This window comes from Ochotona curzoniae, unplaced genomic scaffold, assembly GCF_017591425.1.
Source record: "Ochotona curzoniae isolate NIBS_2020 unplaced genomic scaffold, NIBS_Ocur_1.0 contig_2294, whole genome shotgun sequence".
Lineage (NCBI taxonomy): Eukaryota > Metazoa > Chordata > Mammalia > Lagomorpha > Ochotonidae > Ochotona > Ochotona curzoniae.
This window is the reverse complement of record NW_024465405.1, coordinates 2,282,940-2,299,934: the sequence shown is the minus strand read 5'-3', so window position 1 is coordinate 2,299,934 and position 16,995 is coordinate 2,282,940. Positions and strand designations below refer to the sequence as shown.

Below are 16,995 nucleotides of genomic sequence, written 5' to 3'. Positions count from 1 at the left end.
GAAGGGAGAGAGAGAAGAAGAAGAAGAAGGTAGGAAGGAAGAGAGAGAGAGGGAAGGGAAGCAAGAAAAGAAGAGAGACAGAGATTAAAAAAGAAAGGAAGGAAGGAGGAAGTAAGGAAGGAAGGAAAGAAGGGAGGAAGGGAGGGAGAAAGGGAGGGAGGGAGAGAGAAGAGCAAGAGGGAGGGAAGAAGGAAGAAAGGGAGGAGGAAAGGAAAGACAAATTGATATTAAGTATGACAAGAGATAGGGTATGACTGCGCTGCTTTGAACATAACAGTGTATTCATGAATCAAAACATGCTACTCTCTAGAGAATCAACAGACAACATGCTAACACATAGAAGTTAAGCAGACAGCAGCCATCAGCATTTTCCTAGCTCATGTAACACATGGTGAACAGGTAAGGGTACCTGACATGTCTCTCCACAAAAATGTGGATCTGACATAGGTTTCCTGTTGACACGCCCTGCACTTTGGGCTCCTGTCAAACTGTGAACCTGACAGGGAGAGCACAAACACTTCTCAGATGCTCACGATTCCAGCATCAAAGCCAGAGTGGTTAGCTGACCCGCACAAGGTCCTGCCACAAACAGAATGGCAGTCAGCAACAGAGTAAGTGAGGTTATTCCAGAAGACGTAACCATACAGGGAAACAAAGGAAAAAATCATTTTAAGGTGCTCAGCGCAATAGCTTGGCAGCTAAATCCTCACCTTTCATACACCAGGATCCCAAATGGGTGCCGGTTCGTGTCCTGTCTGCTCCACTTCTCACCCAGCTCCCTGCGTGTGGCCTGTGAAAGCAGTAGATGATGGCCCAAGGCCTTGGAACCCTGTACCCATGTGGGAGACCCAGAAGAAGTTCTTGGCTCCTGCCTTCAGATAGGCTCAGCTCCAGCCATTGTGGCCACTTGGAGAGTTAATCAATAGACAGAGGGTCTTTCTCTCTATATCACCTTCTCTCTGAATATCTGCTTCCCAATAAAAAAATGAAATAAATCTTACTTTAAAAGAAACAAAATAAAACCACCAAGAGCCCTGCTTCAACAAGATCCTAATAATCAGGGCTCAAGCAAGATGACGAATAGCTGTTGGTGGCTGAACACCAGCTCACTTCGGATATGTTGTGTTTGATCCACAAGGTTGAGTGATGAGGTCAGCATCTCCTGAGGACACCTTACCTCTATAGATTTAGAGTCCTCAGCACTCGCCCCGTTCACAGCATTTGTGGACCCTAAACTGAGATGCCTCCACAGAACCATTCAGCATCAGTATGTGTTCCTGCACAACCGTCAGCATAGATTGGTGACCTGAGACATGCTAGTTGTAAACTTACATGACATACAACCGGCACAATTCCTCCCATCTCCAGAACATTCCCATGCTACACAACATACACCAAAACACCTGGAGAAAACCCTAACAGCACTGCTCTAACACAGGAAATAGGACTCAGTGATTCAATCCCAGAATCACAGACCTCCAAAGTTCACGTTCCATTTCCACCTAACTTCCCTAACTGGCTTGAAATCGCTCCTTCATTAGACAGTTCAGCTCCCAGTGATGGCATTTCTATGCAACCAAAACCAGAGAAAGAAATATTGCCATGCCCACCACTGCACATGCCTGCTTCCTTTTGTGCTTTGTTGAAAACAGCAAAGAAACCCCCTTGATAATCAACATGCTGAAAGTTGTGCAAGAGCTCCAACCTGAGGCCACCAAGCTGTGGTCCTTGCACCAGAGGTGAATCTGAACATCAAAGGAGAGGGCTCCTTCACCCTGCAAACTTGAACCCTTTGGAAAACTGAGTAGATAAGGAAAGAAGAGACAAGTTTCCATTTGGAGTTTTTGCTAGCTGTAGCACCAACAGGAGAAAGGCAGCAATACTACCTGAGAGAGTGGCTTCCTGTTGGCACAGTTGATGCCCCCAATGAAGACCATGTTGGGCATGATGGGCCTAGGGTAGTCCAGCACAAAGTCTCCTCGAAACAGCCACACAGAACCATGGCTGAGGATGTCCATCAAGGACACATCTCTCTGAAAAAGCTCAGATGCAAGGCTTGCATAAGGATCATAAGACATGTGACAAATGGACTTGAGGCCCAGAGGGTAGAGCATGTTCTTGACCCTTTGCAGGAAGGTCATGTGGTCTGAGTTCATTGTCATGAGCTTGGGTATATATGAGGAGGGATTGGGACACTTTGTGGCCTCAAAGTCCAGATCACAAGGAACAGCGCGCAAAAAGAACACAGCAGGAATCGACAGGTACTTAGCCAGCAGTCCCCCGCAGGGGAAGACAGGGTCAGTTAGAACCACATCGAAGGAACTCTCATTCAAATGTCTGATCAGGGCTGTATTGTGCAACATCTCTGAGCAGGTCTCATAATACAACTCAGAACCACGTTTTAAGTTTGCGAGAGTTTCCAATAATGTCTTCAGAAAATGTTGCGTTTTGAAGAGCATTTGATTGTGACGTTGGAAATCATTGTCAAATTCCTCTTGGGAGTAAGAAGTAGGGAAGGTTTGCAGAGTGAAGAAGTCCTCTTCTTTGATGTGCAGATTCACTTCTGGTGCAAGGACCACAGCTTGGTGACCTCGGGCGTGGAGTTCCCGCACAACTTTCAGCATGCTGAGCCAGTGGCTTCCATCCATGGGTACCACAAGCACCTTGCCACCCTTAGCCCAGGGCAGAACACACAGCCAGAACAGCATCCCCACCAGTCCCAGCAGGGGGTTCTGCAATAGCAGCACCATCTCAGCCGAAGATAACAGCACCTCACTCTCCACGCCAGCCTGTACCTCCTACCGCAGCTTTTCCAAACTTTATGTTGCTATCACCAGGTTGATTATTAAAGCAGCATGCCATTGGAAGGCCCAGAGCCCTCCCTCAAGTTAATCATTATGTAATTTATCTGTCTTACTCTATCATGACTGCCAAACCCTCTGCCCCCTTTCAGTAGAGGCCTTTTGCACATCCCCTATCTGGATGAAACTCATCTAACCCTACAACTAACTATGGGGGCATTCGAGTTCAGGTTCCTGTAGTTCACTCTAATTGCACAATATGAGTTTGGACACACATATTATTGTGCTATTGAACCCAGGCGGCTGGAGTAGAATCTACCAAACTAGAGGTAACTGCAAGTCCCATACTTCCACCAAACATGCAATTCTCTTCTCCCACCAAAACCAATTGAAGAACACGACAAGGAGCAAAACATACCACCCTTACCCTAAGTCTAAGCAGTGTGGCTCAGAGCTAGACACCAGCCACTAGGCAGAGAATGGGAACCACTAATAGGTCCTACACTTGGATCCCAAGACAAGGAATGCTAAGGTGGATTCCAACAGAATCTTGGCACATTGCCTACAGATAATTCCAGGACCGGGTGGGAACTGGAGAGCACAACACAATAGACGCATAGTCATGTTCACATCACTACTGGCCCTGGCTGAACCTGGGTGTCAACATGGAACTTCACTGGTATTTATGACTATGTGCTTCAGCCACAAACCGTCTCAGTGTCAGCCTCAGCAGCAAACAGAGGCCTCCATCATCCCATCCCCACCTCAGACAACACAGGTGGATAAAGATTCCGTCTGTTGGGGATGGAAGCACAGAAGGAATGGCAGGGGTTTATCTAGGAACTCAGTGGAGCATCCACCATAGTAAACCTCAACGCTGAGCTGAACCCAACTGCCACTGCCCTGGGCTCCACACACAGAGCCTGTGGACCTCCCAGAGCTACAAGTGGAGATCCTGACTCCACTGGGATGTCCATGTGTCCCAGCCCATATCACCCCTGCTAATGCAGCAGCCCAGCATCATGAGGGGACCACCACAGCAGGAAGAGCACAGCTTTGTGGGTCTTGGATGTGCTCCTGTTCTGTTGAGTTTTGCTCTGGTAGCTTTGTAACCCACCACAGCATTGCTTACAGTGGCCAGAGGACTTCTTATCGTAGTCTCCTCCTAACCACAGATAGCAGGAGGAGATCATGGTCCAGTAGGAGGAAGAAGAGGTGGGTAGACATCAGACCATGCTCTAGACATTAGGTAAAGCCAGCTATGGTGAGATCCAGTGTCAGGGACTTCGTGCCTTAATCTCTGCCTCAAACACATAAGGATGATTTAGATGAAGTATTAATAGTCTATCAATGTAAAGACAAGCTTCTTGAATTTGTGCTATTAAAAAATACATATCCTCTAGGATTTGGCTCATTTTTGAGGTCGTTACTTTTTAACAGCAACACTGTCATCAAAATGTTCCACATCTCCCATAATCTCAAGGATCAATCAATAAAATAAATACAGGATTTAGCAACAGAAGCAGCATATTAAGACAGTGTACATACTGACCTAAATCATGTATTTTTATGTGTCTGTTACAGATGACATAGCATTTTGGAGTTTAATTCCCTCACTTGGCTTAACCAAGAAATGCTGACATTTCAACCAATCTGGAACAGCATGAAATGCAAGACCCCTCAGAGGGACAAGATGACTCAAGGGGATTGCTGTTCCTCTAATCACCTGGTTGGGAGCTGTGCTGGGAAGTCACGCACTTGGGATTTCTGAGAAGGTGGGGACAATAATCCATATTGCAGGCACTGGGAAAATTACTCAATCCTTTAATGTGCAATGGTTGCATACAACCAATAAGCATCAGGGAATCCTGACCTTGTCAACAGACAGAATGTCCAGAAATGGATATTCACCATGAACAATAGGCTTCTGTCCGTGGATGCAAGGATGGACACACAAGTCAATACATACGATAAGCCACAGTAGCAGAAAGAAAGAGTAAAATTACGTGAGCATTCCTGTAGATGCAGAAGTACTCAGTGTAATCCAACACTCGTACACGCTAAAAGTTCTCCAAAAGTTAGCTACAGGACGAACACACCTGCTATGCCAGACATTACAAGCATACAACCAAATCAGATGAAATGGGAGAAAGCTGGCCTCTCTACATCTAGATCCAAAAAAGATATCTGATCTCATCACTTTATTCAACAAAATCTGGGAATCAAGCAAAGGCAAGAATAAAAAACATCCAGGAGGAAAGTGATTCCCACCATTTGCAGATGAGGTGACCTTCCCAATCAGATGACATGAACTAACCTATCAGCTCAGCAGCATTGGAGCAGACCTGATCAACATCCAATGTCAGTAGCAATCCCACACGAACAACAAAGGAACACCACAAAGCTAAAATATGGATGGAAGAGACTGGAGAAGACACATACACAAAAGGAGTGACAGATGTGATTGTGGGCTGGGAGAATTGTTCGATTGTCCATACTGCCTGGAACAGTTTACAGCTTCAATGCAATCCTTATTAAAATACTGAGGGCATTTTTTACAGATCTAGGAAAGACCATCTTAAAATTCACAGGAAACCACAAAAACCCCTCCATTGAAAATATACTATAATTACAGCAATCCAAGTGCCATAACACTGAGATTAAAACATACAAACCAAGATAACAAAATGGAGAGCCTGGGAATAAACCCATGCACCTGCAGCAAGCGCATCTTCCACAGAGATGCTTAAAGTACACATTAGGGAAAGGACACCTACCTCTTCAATTACTGGTGCTGGAAACTTAGGGTTTTCACATGAGGAAAAGCAAAAATACACCTACATATACAAGAGGCAAAATGAGCTGAAGCCTTACATGTGAGACCCAAACATATGTGACAGTTAGAAGAAAACAGTGAAGAAATGCTTCCTAAATTAGACCGGCAATTTGTATTTTTCATAACACCACAGAGCAGGAAATTAATCTGAAAACAGGCCAATGAATTTAATTAAACTCAAAAGCATCAAAGGAAACAACCAACAGAACGGAGAAACCACAACAAAATGGAACAAAATATTTGGAAACTATACATCTAGTAAGAATTCAATATCCAGAATATAACAGTAATTCAAGCCACTCAGTAGCAAGGAGCCAGTAACTTGCTAAGAAGTGGACATTGTGGACATTGCAACCATCTGGGGACAATTCAGCAGACAAAAGTGCTGTGTCTGTGTGTGTGTGTGTGTGTGTGTGTGTGTCTGCCTGTCTGTCTGTGTGTATGCAACTTTTCTCATTCTGTGATTCTTTCAAAATTATTAAACATTTTTTTTTAAAAAAATGATTCACTACAAAAACTGAAACAAACATGGCTTATATTCAGGGTCTATAAAAGACACCCCTAAATTCTCACTAAAGCAAATTTGCAATCAGGACATGAACCAGGAGAGGAGATTTTGGTCAAAGGTCAGGTTCTCCTAAAGAATCCCTCCCATTTTTGCACACTTGTGCTCCTCTGTGACAAAAGTATCCTATAATTGTAGGCACTCCGCTTTGTCTCCTCCCTAGCAACATCAAATACTGTTGAATGGTTTCCCAAGTTGAAGATTCCTTTGGCAGGCAGCCATCACCGACACACAACTCTGCTATGTCCCCTCATCATGGCCCAGAAACAAACTTCTACACAAAAATCCTGCTGCCAACAGTGCTGCATCAGAGGAAGCAGGACTCAGAGGTTTCATTCTCCTAACACAAAAACAATATCCTCCTTGTCTCTCTTGTGATCAGCTCATTTCTGTGCTTCTGAAGCGACCATGGCCTTGGAGAGTTCAGGTGGCTTTGCTCATATTTCTATCCTTTCCAATAGGGGATTACGGAAAATGATCACAATCGTATTGCAATTGACTTTTATGTTTTTCCTTCTGCCAAGAATCCACAAGTCACCACTCCCCTCCCTAGGAACTAATCATATGGGTCAGTTCACACCTCAGTTGCACTGCACCTGCACAGAGGCACTGAGTCATACATCCAAGAAGATGGCGGCAAACACATGGAGAGACTTGGAGTCTCATTATTGCTGGCCAATTCTATTACAAGGCTCCCTCCTTCTCACTCCTCTTAGGGCACCAAAACAATTTCTACTACTGAAGACTTCAACAAGAATGAGAGATGGAGATAACTGGAAAGACGGAGACATGAACAAGCATTTGCACATCGCAAGATATTGGAGAGATAAAGGCAGCCATACTACCTGAGAGAGAGGCTTCCTGTTGGCACAGTTGATGCCCCCAATGAAGACCATGTTGGGCATGATGGGCCTAGGGTAGTCCAGCACAAAGTCTCCTCGGAACAGCCACACAGATGCATGGCTAAAGATGTCCACCAAGGACACATCTCTCTGAAAAAGCTCAGATGCAAGGCTTGGGAATGCATCATAAGAAATATGGCAAAAGTACTTCATGCCCAGAGGGTAGAGCATGTTCTTGACCCTTTGCAGGAAGGTCATGTGGTCTGAGTTCATTGTCATGAGCCTGGGAATATATGAGGAGGGGTGGGGACATTGTGTGGCCTCGAAGTCCAGGTCACAAGGAATGCCATTCAAGAAGAACACAGTAGGAATCGACAGGTACTTAGCAAGCAGTGCTCCACAGGGAATCATGGGGTCTGTTAAAACCACGTCAAAAGAGCTGTCATTGAGGTGCCTGATCAGGCTTTTGTTGTGCAGCAGCTCTGAGCATAACTGGTGATAGAACCTAGCTGCATTTTTCAGGTTCTCTTTATTTTCCAGGATAATCTTCAAGAAATGCAGTCTTTGAAAGATCATTTCATTGTGTCGCCGAAAGATGTCTTGAAATTCCTCCTGGGTATAAGAAGTGGCATAGGTCTTCAAGGTGAAATATTCCTCTCCTTTGACGTGGATGCTCACGTCTGGTGCAAGTACCACAGTCTGGTGGCCTCGCGCGTGGAGCTCTTGCAGCACATTCAGCATGCTGAGCCAGTGGCTGCCTTCCACAGGCACCACCAGTACTTTTCCACCCTGAGCCCATGGCGGGACACACAGCCACAGCAGCCCTGCCAGCCCCAGGAGGGGCGTCCGCAGCCCCAACACCATCTCAGCAGAAGGAACACAGAACACGCTCTCCTCAGCAGCCTATCCCAGCCTTTCTCATTTTTATATTGTTGTCGTCAATTGCTTATCACAACAGCATGCCAATGGAAGACAAAGTGCAATCCGCAAATTAATCTTTGTGCAATAAGCCTATCCCTCACTTTTATGAGAGCCCTACCCTCTGCCTCCACCCAGGAGGGGTGGGGCCCACAGCCACATTCGGTACAAACTCCTCTGACCCTGCCACGCTCTGGGGAGCATGCTAGTGCAGGCTCAATTCTTCTTAATACTGCCCAAACCAGGATTTTTCTTACCACTCCAAAAACACACCTTTTTCTTACCAACATCTGCTACTTCTCCTTTGCCACTCTTTAACAGGGTGCAACTGATTTATCAACTATACTCTAAGAATTCTAGTCTCTGCCGTATGTGGCCTGATGCCATACTGTGTTAACTCTTTGCCCTCTCACCTGGGGAGATGGCTGATTACAGGCACCCAAGCAATTCCCTGATAAAGAAGGATCATGAGCATAGAGAAAAGCAACTACTACTAGACTATAACCCTTATGGGAGTGTGTCGGAGGGCAGTTGGCACAAAAGGGAAAGCCAGCCCCTAAGGCCACTGGAAACAGCTGACCCTATTCAGACACCACAGAATGACAAGTGCACACTGGGCTTCAGCCTGCCCTGCTATTGCTTGTTCTTGGGGTTCAGAGTGCCGCTCAGGCTGCTGGGGTAATGAAACCAGTGACTTCACAAGTCCAAGCCACGCAGTGCAGCTTCCCTGCTCCTGCCAGGTTCCCTTCCAGCTTTGCCAGGGACTCCACACCTCCTTGCCTACTAGAGCAGTCCCTGCCAGTACCGCTCTCCAGGACCGAGTCCTGCCCAATCATCACTGATGCACAAGCCTTGCAGCCCCCAGCCTGCTGTGGTGGGTGAGCCCTCTTCTAAACTCAGGGCCTGTGGAGTCCGACAGCCCACTACAGCTGCCATGTGTGTGCACTGCGTACACGTGCCTGGGCCCTTATGAGTAGTCATACTATGGGTACTACATATCTCTGCTATGTGCTCCACACCCCTACAGGACCTGTGGGCACAGACAGGCTCTCTGCCCCATAGGCCACAGTCTCCACACCCAGAACCTCTGATAAAACTGAACAAGTCGTACAGAGAATACACAGGTACTCAATAGAACCAAATCCAACACAGCCCAGAAACCAACCCTGAAGACACTTCACTGAGAGAAACCCTCTTTACACAAATACTGCTGAACACAGCCAGGACAGACCCCAGATCTGCCAGACACACAGACACCAGCACAGGCGCAGAGGTGTAAAAGTAGGCTGATGTGGCTTCTACCAGGAGCACACTCCACAGAAAAGAATTCTGACCTAGTGCCTGTTAAGCCATTCAAAACAGCAATATAAGAAAACTCATTGAGCTGTAACAACATCCAGACAATTCATCACAACCATGCAAGCAATTCATGATATCAATTCATGACATGAAACCATTAAAACAGCCAAACAGGATAGACTCAGTGTAACACCTTATCTCTTACAAGCACTAGGATCCCATATGGGCGCCGGTTCCTGTACTGGCTGCTCCACTTCCATTCCAGCTCCCTGTTTGTGGTCTGGGTAAACAGTCAAGGATGGCCCAAGACCATGGACTTTGCACCCATGTGGGAGACCTAGAGGAGGCTTGTGGTTTCCTGCCTTTGGATCGGCTCAGCTCTGGCCGTTGTACCTATCTGGGAAGTGAACCAGCAAATGGGAGATATTTCTCTCTGTCTTTCCTTCTCTCCATCACTCTGGTCTGCCTTCCCAATTTACAAATAATGAGACAAATAAGTGAGCCAAACAGGAATGTAAGAGCCCAGTTCACCAATCGAGAGAGCTCTGTCTCAGGGCATGCAGGTTGGAGACTTGCGAGTTGGAGCAAAGTCTCTTGCTAGAGTCTCAAACAGCCAGATTGAGGACCCTGGGCATAAACCGGCAGGGGGCATAAGGTCCTGCCCTGGGGTGGTGCCCTGTGTAGTATGTTCCCCTTCTTAGGTTAAAACAAGGACACCCTAGGCTGCTTCAGCCTCAAAGTCCAGGAGCTCTGGCAATCTACAGCTGGTTGGAAGCACGGGGTGGGGTAGGACAGGGCCATTAGATAAGACAGAGACAGGTAGGAAAATCTGATTCTCTGAGTCTTCTTACCACATTTTGAGACCCATCTTCCCTCCAATCAGACGTTTCAAAAACTGTTGAGAAAGCAGTTTGCTAAGCCACTGGAAAGCCATCAGCACCATGACATCCTACACCATTCCTCATGGACCCAGCCCACAGTGAGATGTCCTTATTTGTAAAGAAGAGCTATATTGAAAAGAATAGGAAGAGAAACAGAGAATCCGCCCCCTACCTATACATCCCCCAATGGATGCAACAGCTGGTGCTGGACAAGGCAGAAGCCAGACACCAGGAACATCATCTCTGAGGGTGGCTGGGGCACTCTGGCAAGTCCAGCCAGTGAGCTCTAGTGGATGTTGGCTGCTCACAGAGGACTGACCCCCTGGCTGGGACTTCAGGGACATCCCAGCAAGAGTCTGACTTTCCCTCGGAGACATCCCCCTTTCTTTCTGCCAGGGCATCAACTGCATGCCTGTTGATGATTTCCTGGTCAAGGACATGAGATTTGGGGCACTGACCGGCTCAAATACAGGTAAAGAACGAATGTGACCCAAGGCTGGGTGTGCCTGGGAATCCACTGTCCCCAGTTCTATTCTAATTGAATTGCAGATTAACCAAGTGCTGACATAAATGGAAAATACTAAATTAACCCAAATGCAGTTTTAGTTCCCATGATTATATGAATATTGGATAAACAATCTGCCTCCAATGTATTAGTAAAAGGAGAAAGAGGTGTGCTGAAAATGGTTAGCATCACTTGGGTCTGTTGTATCCTATTGTCTCTTTTACAAGTCTTAAGATCATAAAAAATACAGATGGAATCTAAGGCACAAGTGTTCTGTGTATCAAGGATAACAAATGGATTTTAAGGGATGACTCTTTGCATGCTTGAATAAACCTGTGTTCTAGCATCAGCTCTCTGGGAAACCTGACTTGACTGGCATCGCAAGTCTTAATCAGCGAAGAGTTTGAACTCCTGTCTCCAAAGCTTCTCCCTGACCCACCTACCAGTGCTCTTTCTCCACCAGCAACTCCTCAAACTTCTCTCTAAACAAGGGCTGGCTCCCTACTACGGACTCTTCCATTTCCATCCAGTCTCCCTAATGTGCACCTGACACAAACTCATGCAACTTTGATGCACACATCAGAAGACAGGGTTCTGATATGCATCCGTGCATGACACAAACCAAACCCTGCTGGGTAAGGTGTGCAAGTGGGAGCATGAGGGGCGATCATCACTCACAGGCTCTGATGACGCCAGACACCAGTGGAAGTTCTGCAGGTTGAGAGAACGTAACCCCTGCACCAAGCCTGAATCCACACAAAAGTTACCAAAAGACTTCCACCACAGTGAGCATGTCAGCAGAAAGCACAGCACAGCACAGCGTGACTCAGCTGCACAAAGAGGGAGAGCACTGACGGACAGAGACAAATGAAGGAAACTCAGGGAAGTTTGTGAAGTGGGAGTAAGAGGGTCATCATTAAACAATCCACGTGTCATTTTCTCTAAGTGTTTTCCGCCAAATTTGGATGATCATGTATGGATAGGATTTAAATTTTTTCCATCAAAATAATCCTGTCTTTTGCTTCCACGTCCATATACTGTTTGACGCCACCTGCATGGGGTGACTATGAGGATTGCCGAAGTATTCTAAAATTGATGCTCACAGGTCTCTGTAGATACTAATACCCACAGTATTGAAAACATCAGATAGTAAATTCTTATGTGATTTGCCTCTTCAAACAACCCACTTAATTTTTTAAAAGCACAAATAAAAAAGTCTTCATTAATTTCATTCTCCAAGTATCACCTGCATTACTCCTCAACAAGTCTCTTGGTTTAAAAAATTTCTGAATCATTTGAGTATTTTGTCAATTATTTAGGAAATCACTTATTAACAGCAATACTATTAAAACTTTCCATGCCTCTGATAATCTCTAAAAACAGCAATCATAAAGATAAACACCGGATTTTGAAAGAGGTCACATTTTAATGCCAGTGCTGACACTGGTCTAAGGTGTGTTCTTTCAAAGTGCCTGTTAAGGATGACATGGCATTTTGGGATTTGTTTCCTTCTTTGCCTATCCTAGAAACACTGACATTTCAGGCTGGACCAGTGTGAAATGCAAGGGCCAGAGCCGCGAGAGGAGGAACGAAAGCAAACAAAGGGAATTGCTGCCCCTTACCCCTTCACCACCTGTGTAGGGCTGCACACTGCACAGGGGCCCTTGTCTCCCAGAGTTCTCCCATGAACTTGCTCTTACCTGCCCCTCCACACCTTACTGGGCATTCCCCTTCTGTACACAGAGGAATTAGGCCTTGGAACTAAGCCACCACGTGCCCAGTCACAGGGCTGGGCTCCAATCCACACCTTGTAGTTCTTCACCTGTGTGTTCTTGCTGTACTAATATAATGGGAGCAAGGAGGGAGTCCCTGGTCAGCAGAGGAGGCTGCAGCCCCCTTCCCCTTCTCTCCTTTAGAGCCAGTGGGACAATGAGGGTGTACTCCTTCCCAGAGCCCTGGCTCTCTTCCACTGGCTCCACGTCCTTTTGCAGTCCTATCAGGGAGAAGAACAGGCACTTCTTGGCACTCCAAGGGCAAGAAACTAGGACTTCACTCTGATTTCCTTGATTCCAATGCCCCTTCTGATCATGAAATCTTGGACTGAACTGTCTTCTGAAGCAGTGACATTGGACACTAACAGCAAAGATGTGACTCAACTGAGTTCAAGTATGACAACGCAGAATCTGACCACCTGTTGGCCAACTGTAAAGGCCTCAAGAACAATGCTCTTTCTTAGGCAAACTGTGTGTGATTCTATGGGAAGGAGCAGGGGCTAGAGAGGAAGGCAGAATGGCATCAGAGGCCCCTGTGATGTTCTGGCACAATCAGAACACTCCTGGGGCTAATGAAGGTGCCCCTGCTGGGAGAGTTGGCCTTGGGAAATCTAGGGGTAAGAAGATTCTGAACCTACAGGGCTGCCCCTTGATGCTGTCCCTCCCAGTGGTTGCCACCAGCCAGATACCCAAAGGACTTCTCCAAAGGCCCATCGAGGCAGGAACAACTGACCGGTCCTCTGAGATGCCATGCTCATTCTTCTAGACCAGAGGTGAGTAGAGTCTGAGTCAGTCACATGAACATGAGCATAAATGAGGAGCTCTCCTACACGGGACAGGCAGAGATCACTGAGTGGGTCCTCTGCCCTTGAACCTGACACACAGCATTATGCAAGGAATGTTTACCAAGCTAACAATTCCAAAGAGTTCTGTGTGTTTTGTAGCTATGCTTGGATGACACGATTACAGCCTCTATCTGGTCGCAAACCAACTTCCGTCGTGCTAAAGTAAACATCCTTCAAACAGCTAATGCTGTCTGATTATTTCACAGGAGAAAGGTGATCCACCATGAATCAGTTGCTGAAAACTAAGACCCAACCTGATGATTATCCCCATAATACGGGACATTGTCTGCAAGCTCACACGGGATGACAGTGACATGCAGAGGAGGCAGACCAGAGGTGGTCCCATTCATTGCTCAACACCCAGCTTCATTGCAGGTGATGCTTACACAGTGGAGGGGACCAGGAAGCCAAAATGACATTGTGTTCCTATGCCCACACCACATAGGAAGAATTCACTTTTAAAAAGCCTATGTAAATCCTGTGGACTTACATGCCTCTGGTTCAATCTCCCTGAACCTCAGAGATTCTATTTCACAACAGGAGTTCCCAAGAGCCACTCCATAGTGCTCAGCCCTCTGCCTCTCATTCTCACATGAGCTCTGCCAAATGTTCCGTGTGTGAACAGAGAAACCACAGCTGGAGAAAACCATGGGAAAGGTCTTTGATTCAGACTTCTTGCTGATGGAAAACACATGGGAAAGAAAATCCTAGCATGAAGATGGAGTTGTCTGAAAATTTCCAAGGTATAAGTACTTAAAAAGAAAAGAGAAAAGAAAAGGCTCACAGGATTCTATTTTGGAGTGGTGCTGTGTGCTGCACTTCGCTGCTCAGGAGTGTGTGTAGGAATGTTCCTGCATTCAGAGACCACCTGTCAGTATCTGCACAGCTCTGAGCAGGTGGGCTCTGTGGGCAGCATACAGCTCAGTCGCATATTCTGTGTGGGGGCTTGAAGGATTTCCACCTCCCTTTAAAACCAGGAAACTGGAGACCAGTGCTGTGACCCAGCTGGACAGCCTCACACTTGTGATGTTGTAGCACAAAGGGTGTTGGCTCAAGTCCTAGCTGATCCACCTTCAATCCACTAATGGCCGGTAACAGAAGATGCACTAGGTGGTTGGGTCCCAACATCCACATGGCAGATTCCAGGTAGACTTCCAGGCTCCTGGCTTCAGTCTGGTCCAGGCCTGTACATTGTGGCCATTTATGAGTTAAATAGAAGAGAATGCATGGATGATATCTCCATAGATTATATAGGTACGGACATAGATCTGTCAGTAACTCTACCTTTAAATTATAATAAGCAAATCATCTCATAAAAGGTATCTAAATAATTCTTAGCTCTAAGCCATACAAAAACAGAACTGTGGGAATGCAGTTACTAAGATACCAATTGGACACATGCATTGAATCGAAGATCTCCTGGGTTGAAACCCTGTTCCCCACTTCAGCCTGACTGTGCCCTGACACCAGGCATATTTTAGGAGGGAAGGAAAAGAGGAGACAAAAACATCTACCTATCTCTTAACTGTTTCTCCATGACCATAAATAAGCAAATAAATTATTCTAAAAAAGGATCTACTTTAAAAGGTGTGGGATTTATTCAACCCAGAACCCAGAAACAAAGCCTGCCACACAGTTAGGACAACTGGATTTCAGCTACACACATCACACGTGCCTTGGTCACACTTGCATCTCTACTGGTCAGGAATACTTATTGCTAAGCTCTTTCAATGATCCTGTCATTGTCCCCAGATCAAGCAAATGTAGCTATTGCTGTCACTCTGAGCTTATTCCAACACCTCCACGTGCCCTAGGCCTCAAGTCCTCACACACTCTGGTTGTTCCAGACCCACCAACACCTCCCCACAACCATTTCTTCAAGCAATGTTCCCCCAAAGCAAGAAAGCAAATGTGTCGAAGAAGACAGGGCCCATGAGAACAGGGTCTGCCCACCAAAAGCCCATCCACCAACCTGAGGCAGGGCGCCCTCCTTCTTGCAGTTGATGCCCCCGATGAAGACCATGTTGGGCATCACAGGCCTCGGGTGCTCCAACACAAAGTCATATCTGAGCAGCCACATGGAGTCCTTGTGAAACAAGGTGGCCAAGTCCACCTTTCTCTGCAGGAGCTCCGAGGCCAGCTCCTCATACTGCGAATACAGACAGTAAAACAGAGGGATCTCCAGCAGGTTGACGAGGAAGTTGACCACCCGCTGTGGGAAAGTCATGCGGTCCGTGAACTTGGTATAGCACCTGGGGATGTAAGACACTGGATTCGGGCTCCCACCAAACCCATGTTCCAGGGAGCAGGGGAAGCCCCTGAACAGGTACACAGAGGGCAGGCCCAGGTACTCAGCCAGGATAACACCACAGGGCAAGGCTGGGTCCGTGAAAAGAGCATCAAACTTTTGCTCCCTGAGGAAAGCCAAGGTGTCTTTGTGCCTCAGGAGGCTCTGGCAGTTTGTGTTATACATGCTGATCACAACCATGTTATTCCCGTACTCAGTCAGTGGCCCACTCAGCCAGTGCCGGTACGTGAAAAGCTTTTCTCCAAAGGTGCGGTAACGGTTCTTCTGCTCTTTCTCATCAAATGGCACCGGGTAGATTCTTCTCTTGTAGTACTTGGACTCTTTCAGGAGCAAATTGACTTCTGGCACCAGCACCATGATGTCATGGCCCCTCTGACTGAGAGCCTCCACTATGTCCTGCATGCTGAGCCAGTGGCTTCCGTCCTGAGGGAACACCAGCAGCCTGTCCCCCATCACCACGGTGCCCCAGAGTAGTAAGAAGAGAGCCCCTGCACGTGCTCTCTGACAGGCACACGGCAGCCGGGCCATCCTGCAGAGAGTCAAAGTGACAACAATAACAAATGTTCACACACCCTGTCCAAAGCAGCTTCCCGCAAGCCGGACAGTGGTTTTGCCAGACTCTCTCTCCCAGACTCTGGATCCAGCCCTCTGATTTAAATGAGCCTAGATTAATCTTTAACCACTTGGCAAGCCAACAGCCTACTTCAGCCTACTTGCGCCAATGAGCGCCTCAGGAGCTTTCACCTGTGATTCTAGGCTGACCTCCCCACCTGTCTCCAATCTGACTTTCCCTCCTAAAGATTCATAGCAAGTGTGAGCACAGGCTGCAAAGAACCCTGGCACGATCCCTCCCCTCTGCCATCACCATCCTGAATTCTTGAATCTCTCATGAACCATGACCCTCATGGTTGAAAAATATCAAGTCTACATTCTTTTTCCATGTTATTTCAGAACACAAAGGAAGCATTAACAGGTAACAAGCTCAAGACAAAGAAGCTGGCCACTTCTAGTATCCATGGTGATGAATGGGTGCAGAGCAATAAGGGAGCCGAGTCAGCACAGGAGGAGACTGAAAAAGTTCCACCTGCCATGCCCTTGGCAGAGCTTCTGTCATCAGCATTTTCCATTATCTACAGCAGAATCTAGTCCAAATGGGATCGAAGGCCATAATTTCTGCTTTCATTGTGGCTAAGACCATGAAGTCTGTAGTCAGCCTGCCCCTTCTCAGCTCCCAGCCACAAGGGCTTCATCTGCCTAGTAAGAATTGCTTCCATGCCCACTGCAGGACTGCTATGAAAGCTGCCTGAGCTAATTCTCATCAGGACAAGGATGGACACCTCTGCCCATATCAATCGCATACAATGGAAAGGGTAAGACATAAATTCTGCAAAATCTCTGAACACAAGACTCAACCCTCGCCTGG

The 16,995-nt window shown here is 46.8% G+C and overlaps 3 protein-coding genes across 4 annotated transcripts in view; all 3 read right to left on the bottom strand.

Moving 5' to 3' along the window:
- LOC121151114 (UDP-glucuronosyltransferase 1-6) overlaps positions 1–16,995 on the bottom strand; it is a 92,065-nt gene that overhangs the window by 51,935 nt on the left and 23,135 nt on the right. Inside the window, exon 2 of one of the 2 annotated variants that reach the window (XM_040972334.1) lies at positions 15,237–16,101. The exons of the other annotated variant lie outside the window; for it this stretch is intronic. Within the exon in view, the coding sequence (XP_040828268.1) occupies positions 15,237–16,100 (864 nt within the window). The 5' untranslated portion in view covers position 16,101. The remainder of the gene's footprint in view (positions 1–15,236; positions 16,102–16,995) is intronic. 2 annotated transcript variants of the gene reach the window in all.
- On the bottom strand, positions 1,848–2,750 carry LOC121151165 (UDP-glucuronosyltransferase 1A4-like). Its single transcript, XM_040972418.1, has one exon. It carries the CDS (start codon positions 2,748–2,750, stop codon positions 1,848–1,850), a length of 903 nt encoding a protein of 300 aa, XP_040828352.1.
- On the bottom strand, positions 6,418–7,908 carry LOC121151115 (UDP-glucuronosyltransferase 1A4-like). Its single transcript, XM_040972336.1, has one exon. It carries the CDS (start codon positions 7,906–7,908, stop codon positions 6,868–6,870), a length of 1,041 nt encoding a protein of 346 aa, XP_040828270.1. The 3' UTR covers positions 6,418–6,867.

Bases quoted from the DNA above. Each gene is read 5' to 3' on its own strand.
- LOC121151115 (XM_040972336.1), bottom strand. From the start codon at position 7,908: ATGGTGTTGGGGCTGCGGACGCCCCTCCTGGGGCTGGCAGGGCTGCTG.
- LOC121151165 (XM_040972418.1), bottom strand. From the start codon at position 2,750: ATGGTGCTGCTATTGCAGAACCCCCTGCTGGGACTGGTGGGGATGCTG.